The sequence below is a fragment of the Sebastes umbrosus genome, chromosome 8 (genome assembly GCF_015220745.1).
Source record: "Sebastes umbrosus isolate fSebUmb1 chromosome 8, fSebUmb1.pri, whole genome shotgun sequence".
Classification (NCBI taxonomy): Eukaryota; Metazoa; Chordata; class Actinopteri; order Perciformes; family Sebastidae; genus Sebastes; species Sebastes umbrosus.
In genome coordinates this window covers 34745276-34758947 of record NC_051276.1, presented here as the reverse complement: position 1 = coordinate 34758947, position 13672 = coordinate 34745276, and the positions used below count along the sequence as shown (strand labels likewise).

General features: G+C 41.4%; 2 protein-coding genes across 2 annotated transcripts in view; both read right to left on the bottom strand.

The window, feature by feature from the left end:
- Positions 1-13672, bottom strand: part of LOC119492980 (actin, non-muscle 6.2-like) — an 840607-nt gene that overhangs the window by 715755 nt on the left and 111180 nt on the right. The window lies entirely within an intron of this gene.
- znf608 (zinc finger protein 608) overlaps positions 1-13672 on the bottom strand; it is a 58989-nt gene that overhangs the window by 16502 nt on the left and 28815 nt on the right. Inside the window, 2 exon segments of the mRNA XM_037777847.1 lie at positions 265-352; positions 8683-8953. Of these exon segments, the coding sequence (XP_037633775.1) occupies positions 265-352; positions 8683-8953 (359 nt within the window).

Sequence of the window (13672 nt, the reverse complement as noted above, 5' to 3'; positions counted from 1 at the left end):
ACTGGACCGAACACCGTACTGGACCGAACACCGTACTGGCCTACTTTCATCCCGTTCATCTGTTTTGCTAAGACCACCAAACATTGAGTGCAGTTTTTCTCTTGCTGCTTTGGGTCCTCATTTAGCTTTAAAAGGTTTTCCCCCATCCATACATTAATGTCAGTGAGACAGGCATTGACATCATGCAGTGTATATATAACGTAAAGTATAGTATGTTGTATCGTCTGTAAAGAAACAGAGGCAGAGAGAGAAAGACAGTCTCACCTCGGAGGAGCCCAGTCGTGTTTGGTGCAGTCTAACAGAGTTCCCACGTAGGTTCTCTTCCTCCACGTCACGTTCACCACCAGCACACCTGTCGATCACAGAGACACACGAGGTTAGTACTGGACTGGATCTCTACTGGGACCGCAGCAGGCTCCTGGATCAGTAACAAGGTGAATAGGTCAGAGAACAACAGTTTGTTTCTGATTATAACAGGCGTCAATGACAAAACAATCAATTTAAAGTTGATCCTTCTGGAACACAAAATGAATTTGGCAGTTATTGAAACAGATAAGAAAAAACATCTAGATTTTTAGAGGAAAAAAGGTCTTAAAATGTGTTTATTATGATGATCATATCAATCAGAATGACTATGACAGAATCAAACAGTGATACAGGTGTTCAGGTAGAACAACACATTAAACTGTGTGAAAGGAGCTCTTCTGTTGTTATCAGCCTCTGTAGCTCTGCAGAAATACTCTGATTCCTTTCTTCTCTCTTGTATCTAATGAGGAAACTAATGAAACAGCCATAAAAGACGGATGTGCAGAAATAAAAAGGAGCACGCTGAACCCTCTGAGCAGAAAGACAAATCAACGTGACGAGCTGCCGCCGGTCGGAGATGAGAAGCTGAAGGAGTTCAAATTGTTTTCCAAACTGTTTGTTGTTGCTCAAACTGATATCGGTCGGCAGCATCAGGAGGAGAATACAGTCTTCTGTTCCTGTCAGCTCTTTAGTACAAAGCTAAATTTAGCCTTCACGGTTTTAAACGACCCTTCAGCCACGTGAAACAAACGTCTCCTCTTCCTCTTCCTCTTCCTCACTCTCAGACTGACATTTGAAAACCATTAACCTCCCTTTTTGTGACGCACCGGCAGCAATGCAGAGCGAATCAAATCCTGGATGCGTTACAGCTTTAAAAGCAACACGCGACTTCTCGCTCTTCAGTTAAGCCCGATGGTCGCCGCCGCCACCGCCATCACTAAACACTCTCACAGAGAGATGAGAGAGGGAACACGGCCGAGTGTGTTCCCTCAGTTTAACAAAAGGTGGATCAGCCCCTAAAATCTATAATGAACCAGCTGGATGGATAATAAATACCTACCCCCTTAAGTAGCTCTGAGACAACATCACTGAGATATTCAAACCTAAGATGACGTTTGTTTACGGCTGTAACATCACATTAAATGGATATATTCTATGTGACACATGTAAACATGTCATCCTGGATGAATATGCTTGTTGGAGTACTCCAACTCAAAGGAAACTGAGATAATGCAGCAGGTTAACATCTCATCCAGGTTTGTGCTCACCGTCTGCCATCTGCACCAAGTGGCACTAAAACTGAGTCGGCAGCTCGCCGTGACTGAATGAATCTAACTAACAGTGGAAAAAACTCTTTTATGACAACATGTTCAAAGAAACTATTTTGGTTCATCTTTAAACCAAACTGGGTTCATTCTCAAGTCAAAACACACACTTGTACCTGTACTGATCAGAACCCTGGATAATGTTTGAATCCAGGGCTGACAAAGTTAACGCGATAATTACACGCTAACGCAAATTTGTTTTAACGCCACTACTTTCTTTAATGCATTAATGCAACTTGTGATTTTTAGGTTGAAGTTTCAAAGCTAGAGTGAAGATACTGGTATCATATGAAACTATAAAACCTGATGAATCCATCGGTACCAACCATGTCATACTGGCTTGTCATGAAGGAGGTTAAATAACGCTCCAAACTTACGCTAAATTTTGGCGAGGAAAAACTGTCATGTCCATTTTCAAAGGGGTCCCTTGACCTCTGACCTCCAGATCAGTGAATGTAAATGGGTTCTATGGGTACCCACGAGTCTCCCCTTTACAGACATGCCCACTTTATGATAATCACATGCAGTTTAGGGCAAGTCATAGTCAAGTCAGCACACTGACACACTGACAGCTGTTGTTGCCTGTTGGGCTGCAGTTTGCCACGTTATGATTGGAGCATATTGTTTTATGCTAAATGCAGTACCTGTGAGGGTTTCTGGACAATATCTGTCATTGTTTTGTGTTGTTAATTGATTTACAATAATAAATATAAACATACATTTGTATAAAGCAGCAGATTTGTCCACTCTTAAAGGGAGATTTGTCAAGTATTTAATGGTACATTTTGAACAGATAAAAAATGTGATTAATTTGCGATTAATTGCGATTAAATATTTTAATCGAAGGACGTGGTACGTTGTTGCTGCCGTATTTATGACTAGATGACTTTATGTTGAGTGTTGATAGAGCAGCTGCATAGCCTGGCACTGATCCAACCAAACTCCATTCAGAAAACAAGCATTTTAAAAGTTGTCTGATTGTTGTCATGGTAACAGACCTGACAAAGTATGAATTCAGACTTTTTACTAATCAGCATCATTATGTAGTTATTTCGGCATCATTTTGATCCATTTATTGATATTAAATCACAGTACAATCTGTTTATATTGGGTTCCTACCGCAGTAGCGACGTGTGGCTGCTGGATACAGTCACTGTATGTGAATACAGCTCGCCGCCGGGTGATGTTATGAACCCAGACACGACAGCGTTTGGTTTTCTGACATATCTGGGACTTCATCAACATGTACAAAGCAGCAACAGTGGTTATTTCTTCCATGGTTGATGGAGGAAAGAGAAGTTGTTGGTATCTATGGAGACAAGCTCCTTTTCCTCTCCGGTGCGTCTAGTACGAAGCAACGCAAACGATACCGACGGTCCAAGTCGTGTGAGTAAAGCGAGGCGAATATTTGCTTCACGCTTGGTGTGAACTCAACACAACGCTCCACCAGACAGTGAACAAGTGTATTTCCCTGAAACGGTGCACTATTCCTTTAAATCAGCTACTTTACAGTGATGATGTGTGTTTAGTAATTATTTACAATCCTTGTAATTGACGTTATCTCCGGCATCAAGTCTGTCAGACAGACAGACAGACAGACAGACAGAGCGTCTAGAAGTCAGACGGTTTGTGGAGCCAATCACCATCTGATTAGACTCATCAGACTCTGGTCTCCTGCAGGGAGGAGGTGAAGGGGTGAGGAGGGGTCTGAAGCTGAAATGGTGGTCTCATCTTCTTCTTTCTGTCTTTCCAATTAGTATTCTGCTTAATTAACATGCAACCGGCATCTTCCCCTCGTATCCCTCCGCCGTCACGAGGAGGAAGGGGGCTCTCCAGTTATCCCTCCGCCTCCTGAACCGTATAGTCCCCGAGCGGCGGGGAGGACGCCGCAGGATGAACACAAAGAAAAAAAAATACTCTCTCATGTCTTCGTCGTTCTTCTTTGACTCTGACATCGTCCATCGAAAATGATCCTTCTTCGTCTGTTTCTCTCTGTCTCGTCTTTACATTCCTCTCCATCTCTCCGTCCCCCTGGTGGCTTCAAAATATAGACAGAAACCTCCGTTGCCATTCTGTCCATCTCCTCACTTCTATCTCTCCCCCTCTTCCTCATCCATCCGTCCATCCTGTCAGACTGAATCCATTTTATAGCTCCTTCATCCCTATTCTGTCCCTCCATCTTTGTCCTTGTTCTTTAGATACATGTCTGCATGTTAGTATTTGGTAGTAGATTACGGCGTATCTCTCTGTGATATATATATATATATATATATAACTCCAGATTTATCATCATATTATTTATGCATCCTGTTCCTCTGCTTCACTTCACTCATGCTGCTGCAGTTTGTTTACTCTCACAAACCTGGAAACACGACGCTTTGATGTCTTCTGTTTGCATTTATTTTCTCCTTCTCCGAGGAGGAGGAGGCGACGTGTTCAGCCCGGCTGGGTAGTTTGTTCCTTTCTTCGGAGGGAAATCTCAAAAAATATATGTGAACAGATTGGAGTGAAATCTGGTGGAAAGTTCAGCGACAGGTCGCCGAATAAGTGATTTGTTTTTGGTGTGAATCCAGGGACTTATTGGGATCTAGTTTCTCATAAACTGCTGCTCTTAAAAGACAAATCTGCCGTGTGTTGCTGAAAAGATTTGAATGCATCATCCAGATAAACCCGTAAATCAGGAGTAACGTCAGCAGCCTTCCATTCCTTTAACCATCTACATCTAAATATATTCAAAGTCAGGATTATTTGTGCTGAAAGGGAATATTGGAAATAGTTTGGATTCAATTCTGTATTATAAGAGCGGCAGGAATTTGAATATTCTTGATAATATTATTATGAACACATCGGTGAAATAAAAAACACATTTTCTTAGTTCTTAACCTGTGTGCTTGTTCTCGCTACGTGTCAAATAGATGTACAAAATCTCTCTCCTTTGTCTCCCTGTCTCATCTTGAACTCGGAGGCGTGTACGTAAATGTATCTGATCAGATCTAATATGTACTGTACGGCGTATTAAGGCCATTGTAGGTAAAACAAATGAATTATGGAGCTGGGGCGTGTGACCACCGTGATCTCTCTGGTCACAGCGGTCAAGGCCAGTGACCGGAGGAGCGCTGAGAGCGCTGCAGGTTGATCAATACAGAATGCCTTACACAATGTGGACGCTGGGCGTGAAAATGACAATGGCGTCGGTCTGAAACTAGCAATGACAATTGCACTGTGCTGTGCGATAGGAAGATAGGGCCCCTAGTCTGCAAAAACGTTCTTTAGATTTCCAAAAGCATGTAGTTGAAGTTTAATTCCTGATCCAACAACGCGGGTGACGATGATGTGAACAGTCCTCTACAGCTCCGTAGAGCCTAACTTTACTTTTACTGTTATCAGACAAACAGAAATGCTCTCCTGTCATTCTAAAATGGTCCTGAATTGATACTTTTTTTGGAGAGTAAAATGTCCCCGGAACTTAATTTAGACCCTGGACTCTGCAGCTGAAACGCAATAAGTTCCTCAAAAGGTTCGTAGTTCCGGGGGGAATTTCCTGTGGTGGAAACGGGGCCTCAGAGGAGGTTTGTGCTCTGTTTTCATATAACCTCCGCCAAGGAGGTCATGCTTTCGGTTTGATTGTCTGTTTGTCAGCAAGATTACGGAAAAACTACTGGCCCGATTTTCATGTAACTTGGTGGAAGGGTGTAACACGGGCCAAGGAAGAACCCATTAGATTTTGGAGCAGATCCAAATCACGGGACAGATACATGCCTTATTCTCACCCAGCCTTGGCGGAGGTCTGCGCTCTCTGAGTGCCATTCTAGTTTGAAATGTTTTGCTTGAAGCTTCATTTTATTAATTTATCAACTACATTTTGTTTGTTTTTTCATTTTACCTGTCAAAGTCTAGAAGGAAACATTTTAATTCAATTTCCTGTCCGTGTTTCCACCGAGCTGACTGACTGCTTTATCTGACGTCTGTTTGTATAGAAGGAGACAGTCTGCAGCAGGAGATGGATTATTCATCGTCTATCTCTGTGGTCTGTTTAGGAGCACCATGCAGGATAAATTCCCCCGTGTTGTGTTTGTTTTCTCTTCTTTTTATTTTTTGCCTGGGCGGAGAGAGCAGCTCCAGTTAATTAATACTGGGCCGGGATACAAACGCCTCTCCGCCAAACTCACCACTCCACTTCAGAGGCCCGGCGGCTGGCAGAGCGAGATGGGCACCGAGAGATGGGATTATTCATTAGCAGCCTGCAGTAAGGTATTACACCTCCGCTGAGAGGCCCCCGCGCTGAGCGCTGTCCTCGTTAACGGCCTATCAAAGTGCGACGGCGTGGAAATCGGCGGGTGAATCATCAGGCCGTCTGATCCGCCGCCCGGTACTCCCAAGGTATCATTTTGTCATGTTGGACGGGTTTCTGGTTCCACTTCTCTTCTTGTTCTGGACTGAAGCTCAACGCCAAAACTGCTCTTATGAGGATCTGCAGTCGGGTTTAAAAATACATTCTAGTTATTTTAGTTTGGAATGAAAAGTAGAAGAACCATCTGTTTGTTCTCGTGGCATATGTTATACAAACCCACACTAGTTGAAACGGGACCCAGTTTTATTTGGCCAAACAGGGTGAATCTATCATCTTTTTTAGGGGTAAACGATTTTGAAATATCCAGATTTTTAAATCCACTTTTTCTCTACAGAGAGGCAGTGTTGTACGGTGATTTTCTGGCAGAAGAAGTAGACGTAACACAACTTGAAACTGCCTCTACTCTGTTGTTTGGGCTACAAGTCGTCCAATGATAAAATGCATTTTGAAGACTCAGCCTGCCAAAATCAAAAATAAAATACATAAAATAAATTAAATGTATTTATGTGCATTTCTTTATGCAATTTATATTTATATTCTTTATTAAATTGTATGTATTTATTTATGTATTTATTTATTTATGCATGATTCTGCCTAATTAATGCCTATATTTATTTTGTATATTATTTTTGGTACATTTTTGGTACAACATTGGCAGGTTCCATCAAACGACCAGCGCAACCTGCAAACATGAATCAAAAGCATCAACTGGGACGGAGTCAAAGTCAACCAGGAGTCAGTAGACAGCCGGAGGAAGCTCACGTCTGACTCCAGACTAGTTACCGTCTTCCTTCATATACACTAACCTATTATCACCATATTTAGATCACATGATCACAACTGAACCAGCTCCATCTTCTGATTAAGACTCTGAGATGTGGATAAAAACTCTGGAAACATAGAACTGAGTTGTGCTGTTTTTCTGGCCTCATTTTGGAAACACAAAACAGTCCAGTAAACCTGAAAAGCTGCTTCTAAGGAGGCAGAAATATTTACTCAGACTGTTGCCCCGGAGCTGTCATAAATTTGGATAGCGTCCCTCTACAGCTTCTAAAAATGAAGCGTCTCAAATTAAAGCCTCCCTTGTTGAATTCTTCCTGCAAACAACACGTTCTTTAGTTTTAATGAGGAGGAACAAAACAAACCACCTGAATTTTCACACCTCGCTTCTACTCAGCCGGCGTTCAGTAAAAATAGTTTGTGATCGTCGGTCTCTCCGTCCGTGTAGAGACTCAGATTAAATGACAACCGCTATAAATCCTCCAATGTGAAGACAACAGAAATAGTGCAGTGGAAGGCAAGTCGGGGCTTTTCCACACGTCGAGGCAAAAAAAAAGTCTTTTGTCAAAGTCGAGTCGAGCTCGCGGATCAGAAAAGCTGCTGATGCGTTTCCACCATCTTGGCTTTCACTGAGGCACAAATAAAGAATTTCATTTACTCGTGTTTGACACACAGGACTCTCCACGTCCTCACCATCACAGACTGGAAACAACCCACATTATTCTGCATCAGTTGTTCAGCATCTGAGGACTAATACACAAACGTGAAGGTGAAAAAGTTGAGACAGTATAACGGCTTCTACTTATTAAAGGAACAGTGTAGAACATTTCAGGGGATCTATTAGCAGAGATGGAGTATAATATTAATATCTATGTTTTCATTAGTGTATAATCACCTGAAACTAAGAATTGTTTGAATGAGTCCTTCATATCTACATAGGGAGCGGGTCGTCTTCACGGAGTCCTCCATGTGTCTACAGTAGCTCAGAACGGACAAATCAAACTCTGGCTCTAGAGAGAGACTTTCACAGTTTTACGTTACCTGAAGGCCACCGTAGTTCTCCGACACGCTTGTGAAACTGCGTTGACGTGAGCCGCAGAGTGTTAAACCGCGGTACCGCCAGCAGCCGTCTGTTGCTCCTAAAGTATGTATGTTTATTATGGTAAGGATGACCTCTGAGCGAGGAGAACGGCGTTACCACGGTTTTGCACTCGGTGGCTCACGTTACGGCAGTCTTGGAAAGGGAGGAGTGAGCAGAGGGGTACTCAGTTGGTTGAAATCTGCAACCACACCACTAGATGCCGTCAAATCCTACACACTTCACCTTTAAAGGAGATTAACAGCGTTTTTGCATATTTCTGTCCGCCGGCCACAAACTACAAATAAATGTCAGCCATTGTCAGCGTAATGTTTTAGATTCCTGAATCTGTTTTTGTTTTTACTTTCAAGGCAGTCAAAGCCCTGACGCCTTAAAATCATAAAGTATGCACTATTAATGGGTCAGTTTACTTAAAAGACATATTTTCTACTTAATTTTAGTTGCATTTTAGCCATGCAGAAAGATCTGTTTTTTAAAATACCTGCCTTGATTTTCTACAGCCAACCCAATACCGAGCAGAAGGAGGGAACTATGGTTGTGCTAGTAAAAGAATTGAAAAATGACAACTGAAAAACTCAACAGCAACATATCTTTCAAGAGACGACGACCCTGTGACTCCATCCACAAAAATAGTAATGTAGTTTTTTCGTGCTTTAAGGAACACAGACTATATCAGAAGTGGATCTCTCATAAGTCTGTGTACAGACACCACTAAAATATAGGTATTTTTTGTAATTTGGGTGAACCAACCCTTTAAACTTGTTACCACAGAGCGTTCACTAGTGAGAGATCACTAATCACTTTTCAGAACTACTTCTTACCCTCGTCGGTCTCGTGCCAGACGATGCCCTCCAGGTTGACGCTGGTCCCGGGCTGGCAGGGCCCCAGACAGGCCGAGTCCCCCTCCAGTGCTCCAGAGACGCCTCCATCCTGGGTGTTGGTGCCTATAGACCTCGTCCTCACCGCCAGCTGCTTGGGGTTGGAGGTGGGCAGGGCCGGAGGGGAGAACGAAGGGGCCGAGGGCAGAGAGGATCCGGGGGCCCCGGGGTGGCCTGGAGCAGGGGGAGCTGGTACTGTGAACATGGGGTCTACCTGGAGGGAAAAGGAGCGGATTCGTTGAAAAAAATGCATGCTAATATGACATTTTAGTTTAGAAATCACTTCTCTTCAGTTCACCGAGTAAATAATTCTGAGACAAGACCAAGACCTCAAAAAATGGTCTTGAGACCAAGATCAATCTCAAGTTCTACAACACTGCAATACACGGCAATATGTTAATAAAAATGAGGATAAGATAATAACAACTAAGAAATGTTAATAAAAATGAAGATCAGATAATAATGAAGATAAGATAAAAACAAGAGATAAGTTAATAACAACAAAGATAAGGTAATAACAATGAAGATAAGTTAACAAAAACAAGGATAAGTTAACAAAAAAGAAGATAAGTTAAAAATGAAGATAAGTTAACGAAAACGAAGATAAGATAACAACGAAGATAATAAGGACGAAGATAAGATAATAAGGACGAAAATAAGATAATAAGGACGAAGACAAGATAATAATGAAGATAAGATAATAAGGACGAAGATAAAATAATAAGGACGAAGACAAGATAATAATGAAGATAAGATGATTACAATGAAGATAAGATGATTACAATGAAGATAAGAAGATTACAGTGAAGATAAGTTAATAAAAACGAAGATAAGATAATGAGCTGCGTTTCATTAAATGTAATGAATTTAGGTGTGACGTGATTATTTTAATGTTGGATCCCTCCCCAGTGTATAATGGAGGGACATTTTAGAAGAGGAGACATTTCCTCCAAATGTCATACCATTCATTATTCTATCCGCAGTCTGCTGTTACCAACTTCCTAATATGGAGTGGCAGCTAATCATCTCTCAACTATATCCAGACTTTAAAAAATATTTTTTTTTCACGCCGTCTATTTTAATTCACAGTGACTGGTGGAGTCTGTAAGAGGCAAAAGATTTCACCCTCGTTGGGACGAATGTTTCCAACCAACACAGACAGACAGAAGCTGCACATTATAATTAGCTGCCACTTCTGCACAGAGCGACTTGGCAAAAAGTCTGCAGCGGTATAATAAGGCAACATTACTGGAGCTCATCCAGGGTGACTAGAACACAAAAAAACGGCTTCACTGTTGATGCAGGAAATGAGATTTGTATGCTGTTTAAGTCTTCTGTGGGGATCAGCTTCACTAAAATGGGGATCAGCAATATGCAGATTATTTATTGATTTTTGTGGTTTTAAGCTTTAACAAGATATTTAAGGGAAACCTTGGTGTTATTCTCATATTTATGTCCTTTGTGTCAGTTGATCAATGTTTTACTCACCACCTCCGCTTGGAGAGGAACCTCCCACAGCTTTCCAAAATACTTGAATGGAACAGAAATCATCTCATTGAAACAGCTAAAAGGATTTTACAGATACATTCTGTTACATTGACGTTTTTTTTTTGGAAAGCTGTATGAAGCTCGCGCTCCTCGCCATGAACGTTTTCTTGTTGGCGTCTGTGTTAGTCACATATACCAACGGTAATTATGACGGCGTATTAAGGCCATTGAAGGTAACAAAAAAAAGTAATACTGAGCCGGGGGAGGGGGTTAACGTTAGAGATTAAAGTTGTAAATTTACGAGAAAAAACTGACAAATTTACGAGAAAGAAACTTGAATATTCTCTTTGATTATAAAGTCCTAAATTTGCGAGAAAAAACTCTCTGATGTTAAAGGGGTGTAAATCACAAGTAGCAATACAATATTATATAGATTCTTTGGACAATGATTCTATATTTGATGCCATCACAAAGTCTGCCACGTTACGATTTTGGTTAAATTCAATTCAGGGGTCTGCAATTGATATTATTTTTTTTCATATGTTTAATTAACACAATCAATAACATTTATATAAACTGTCAAAAAACATCTAAAATATGATATAACCAGGCAACAAGCACCACCCACAACCAGTCTCTTGCATTCTCATTGGTTCTGTCACCAAAGCGTCGGCCTTCACAGACAACCTCAATCACTCTGTTGTGATTTCTCTCATCATTGATCTCTTTTTAGTTTTATTACTGGGCTCTGTAGGAAGGAGGTGCACTTTGGACTGAAACTGGTGACACAGACGTGCCATAGGAATTTCAAAATAAAGACAAGTCTTTAAGATTATATGTATTGATGTTTGCGCTTTGCATCGATATATCGGATCATTGATCAATAATTTGATACATCGATCCAGATCGCTGTGATGTTACACCCCTAAAATTTACAAGAAAAAACAAGGTTTTGTTTTTTTGTCGCCAGACTGGAGCGGAAATTGACATGTGCGTCACCTGTTGATGGAGATTTGTAGGGAAAACGCACGAAAAACACGTTGTTGAAAGTCGTGCTGAGCGTCACGAGAAAAAAAAAGGAAATTCATGTCTATGTACACAAATCAAATAGATTAAATTTCATAACTATATAAGTAAGGAAGTAGTTAAAATGAGCTCCACCTCCACCAGCTGGAACACAAAATGCTGCTCAATAATAATATTCAAATATATAATAATGATATAACTCTCTGAAAGGGACCCTTCTGCTCAGCAAGTACTTTTACTTTAATGCTTGAAGCACATTTTGCTGTTAATACTTTTGTATTTTGACTTTAGTGAAATCTCGAACGCAGATCTTTTACTTGAGTATCTCTGAACTTGTTGAGAGTCGTTAAAAAAATCCAACAGATACTCAACATTATGATGCCATTAAATTGTTGTTGGGTTTATTGTTAACATGAATAAACTGATTAGTCAACTGTCTTATTAAAGACGTCTAGCGTTGTTTGTCTCTAATAAGTCTTGCCACATGTGTAGTTTGGCGTTAGAGCTGATAGTTACCAGGGGCAGTCACACCTTGTTCAAATACACTCGAACATAATTAGATTGGATCCAAAATGAAGTTTATGAAGACCTCTAAGTGATGGTTCAGACAAACACTGCAGAAGGGGGAAAGGACCGGAGTCGGATCATATTCCTATTCCGCTTCGACTCTCCAGCAGAGTCTCATAAAACCCAGAACGCCGTTTCTCAGTTCTCAAAGCGTGCGAGTGATCTTAACCGCTGTCATCACCATGGTTACAAGTAATGAAATACTAAGTCATCGGTGCCTATAAGAGCCCTCACTCTTATCTCCACCACTTATTATGGTCCCAATTACAACAGCTCTGGGAAATAATTCTGCTGAGAGAGCAGCAGCAATCAGCGATGAAGGATTTTTTTCTCGCCATTATGACTCAATAAAGATTACAGACTTGACAGATATCTCACTGCGCGGTACTCTGGAGTGATTTCCCAGTTAAAAAAAGCCAAGTCTGTAAATACTCGGGGAAACAGCAGCACTTTTGTCAAGTCCGACGCAGAGCTCTGCTGTGGCGTTTTGGTTTCCCAGATAGACGAGTTGTGCTTCTGTTATTATGAAGATCAATCAGTTACTCAGTAAAAGGTCGCTTTCAAATCTGACAAGAAAACCTTTTTTCCTCTCACTTCTCTGGAGAGAAAAACAAAAGACTCAGCGGTGCTCGGAGCTTTTCTCTAAAATCTCTCTGCTATTCTTCTTCTACTGCAGCTTAAACTGCAGAGGTTACTGCCAAGGTTACAGAGCAGCTCCAGCACCGGATATCAGCAGAAAGGACTACTACTAACCACTCTTTTGATAATCAATGAATCTATCAATTCTTATTTTGATTAATCGATTATTATCCAGCCTTTTATTTGAAAAACAAAACATATTCTTCGTCTTCTTCTTCAATGCTCTTTTACTACAATAAAAAAAATTAGAATAAGGGTGCTCTCACATCAGAGACCCGGTCCTGGATCAGAGTACACTTGACCCCAAAATCCAGTTTGTTCTGATAAGTGTGAACGCTCCGTACCGTACTCGGGTACGGTTTGCATTAGGCTTGTTGCGGTCGTCGGTGTTACACGGTGGTCGGGCACACACCGATTACATTACGTACCCACCGCCCCCACCGTCGTCTTGCTATTTTTACAGAAACAAAACCCATTTAGTTAATTTTGGCGTATCTGCGTCGTGTTATCAATACAAAGTCGGACGACGGACGCTACAAACTGACAGTGAATGCATCTGCTCCATACGCAGTCTCAGGTCAGAGAAGCAGGAGTCATATTTCACACACACGTGACGAGACAGAGTTGACAGACAAGGCGATGCGAAGCGAAAAGCAAAAGCGCCTATTTTGCAATATTTCAGATTCAAACCCAACGCTATAAAGGAACCATAACGTTAATGAGGTCATCGCCGTTCGGAGGACGGAGCGGTCACAGCTGGAAAGCTAGAGGCCAGACAAAATGCTCATGAACGAAACATGTGAAAGTATCTCATACTTTCTTACTTGGTAGAGTTCATTTAGGGGGACAAATGATTTGTGTGAAATGACTCGATGTGGTATTTCCCTGTTGTCCCTATAAAGTCACACCTACAGTAAGTTTCCCTCCTCTGGTCCTGATGTGGCTTCATACGTAGAGGGAGCAGCTCACCAGTACTTCAGGGTTCTGGGTTTAGCTTCTATTCTGCGGCGTCCCATGCTAACAGTGTGTGTACTCCAGGTATTACGAGGAGCTTTGTTTCAGCTGCACTGCGTTTATGTTAAAACCCTGATAAACAATGCAAATTTATCATACAAAATAGCAATAAAACAAAAGACAGAGGATCCTCAGTGCGCCCTGAAAACCGTCTGTTAACTCCCACACAGCTGCTGACAAAGACCACCCAGGACTTCTT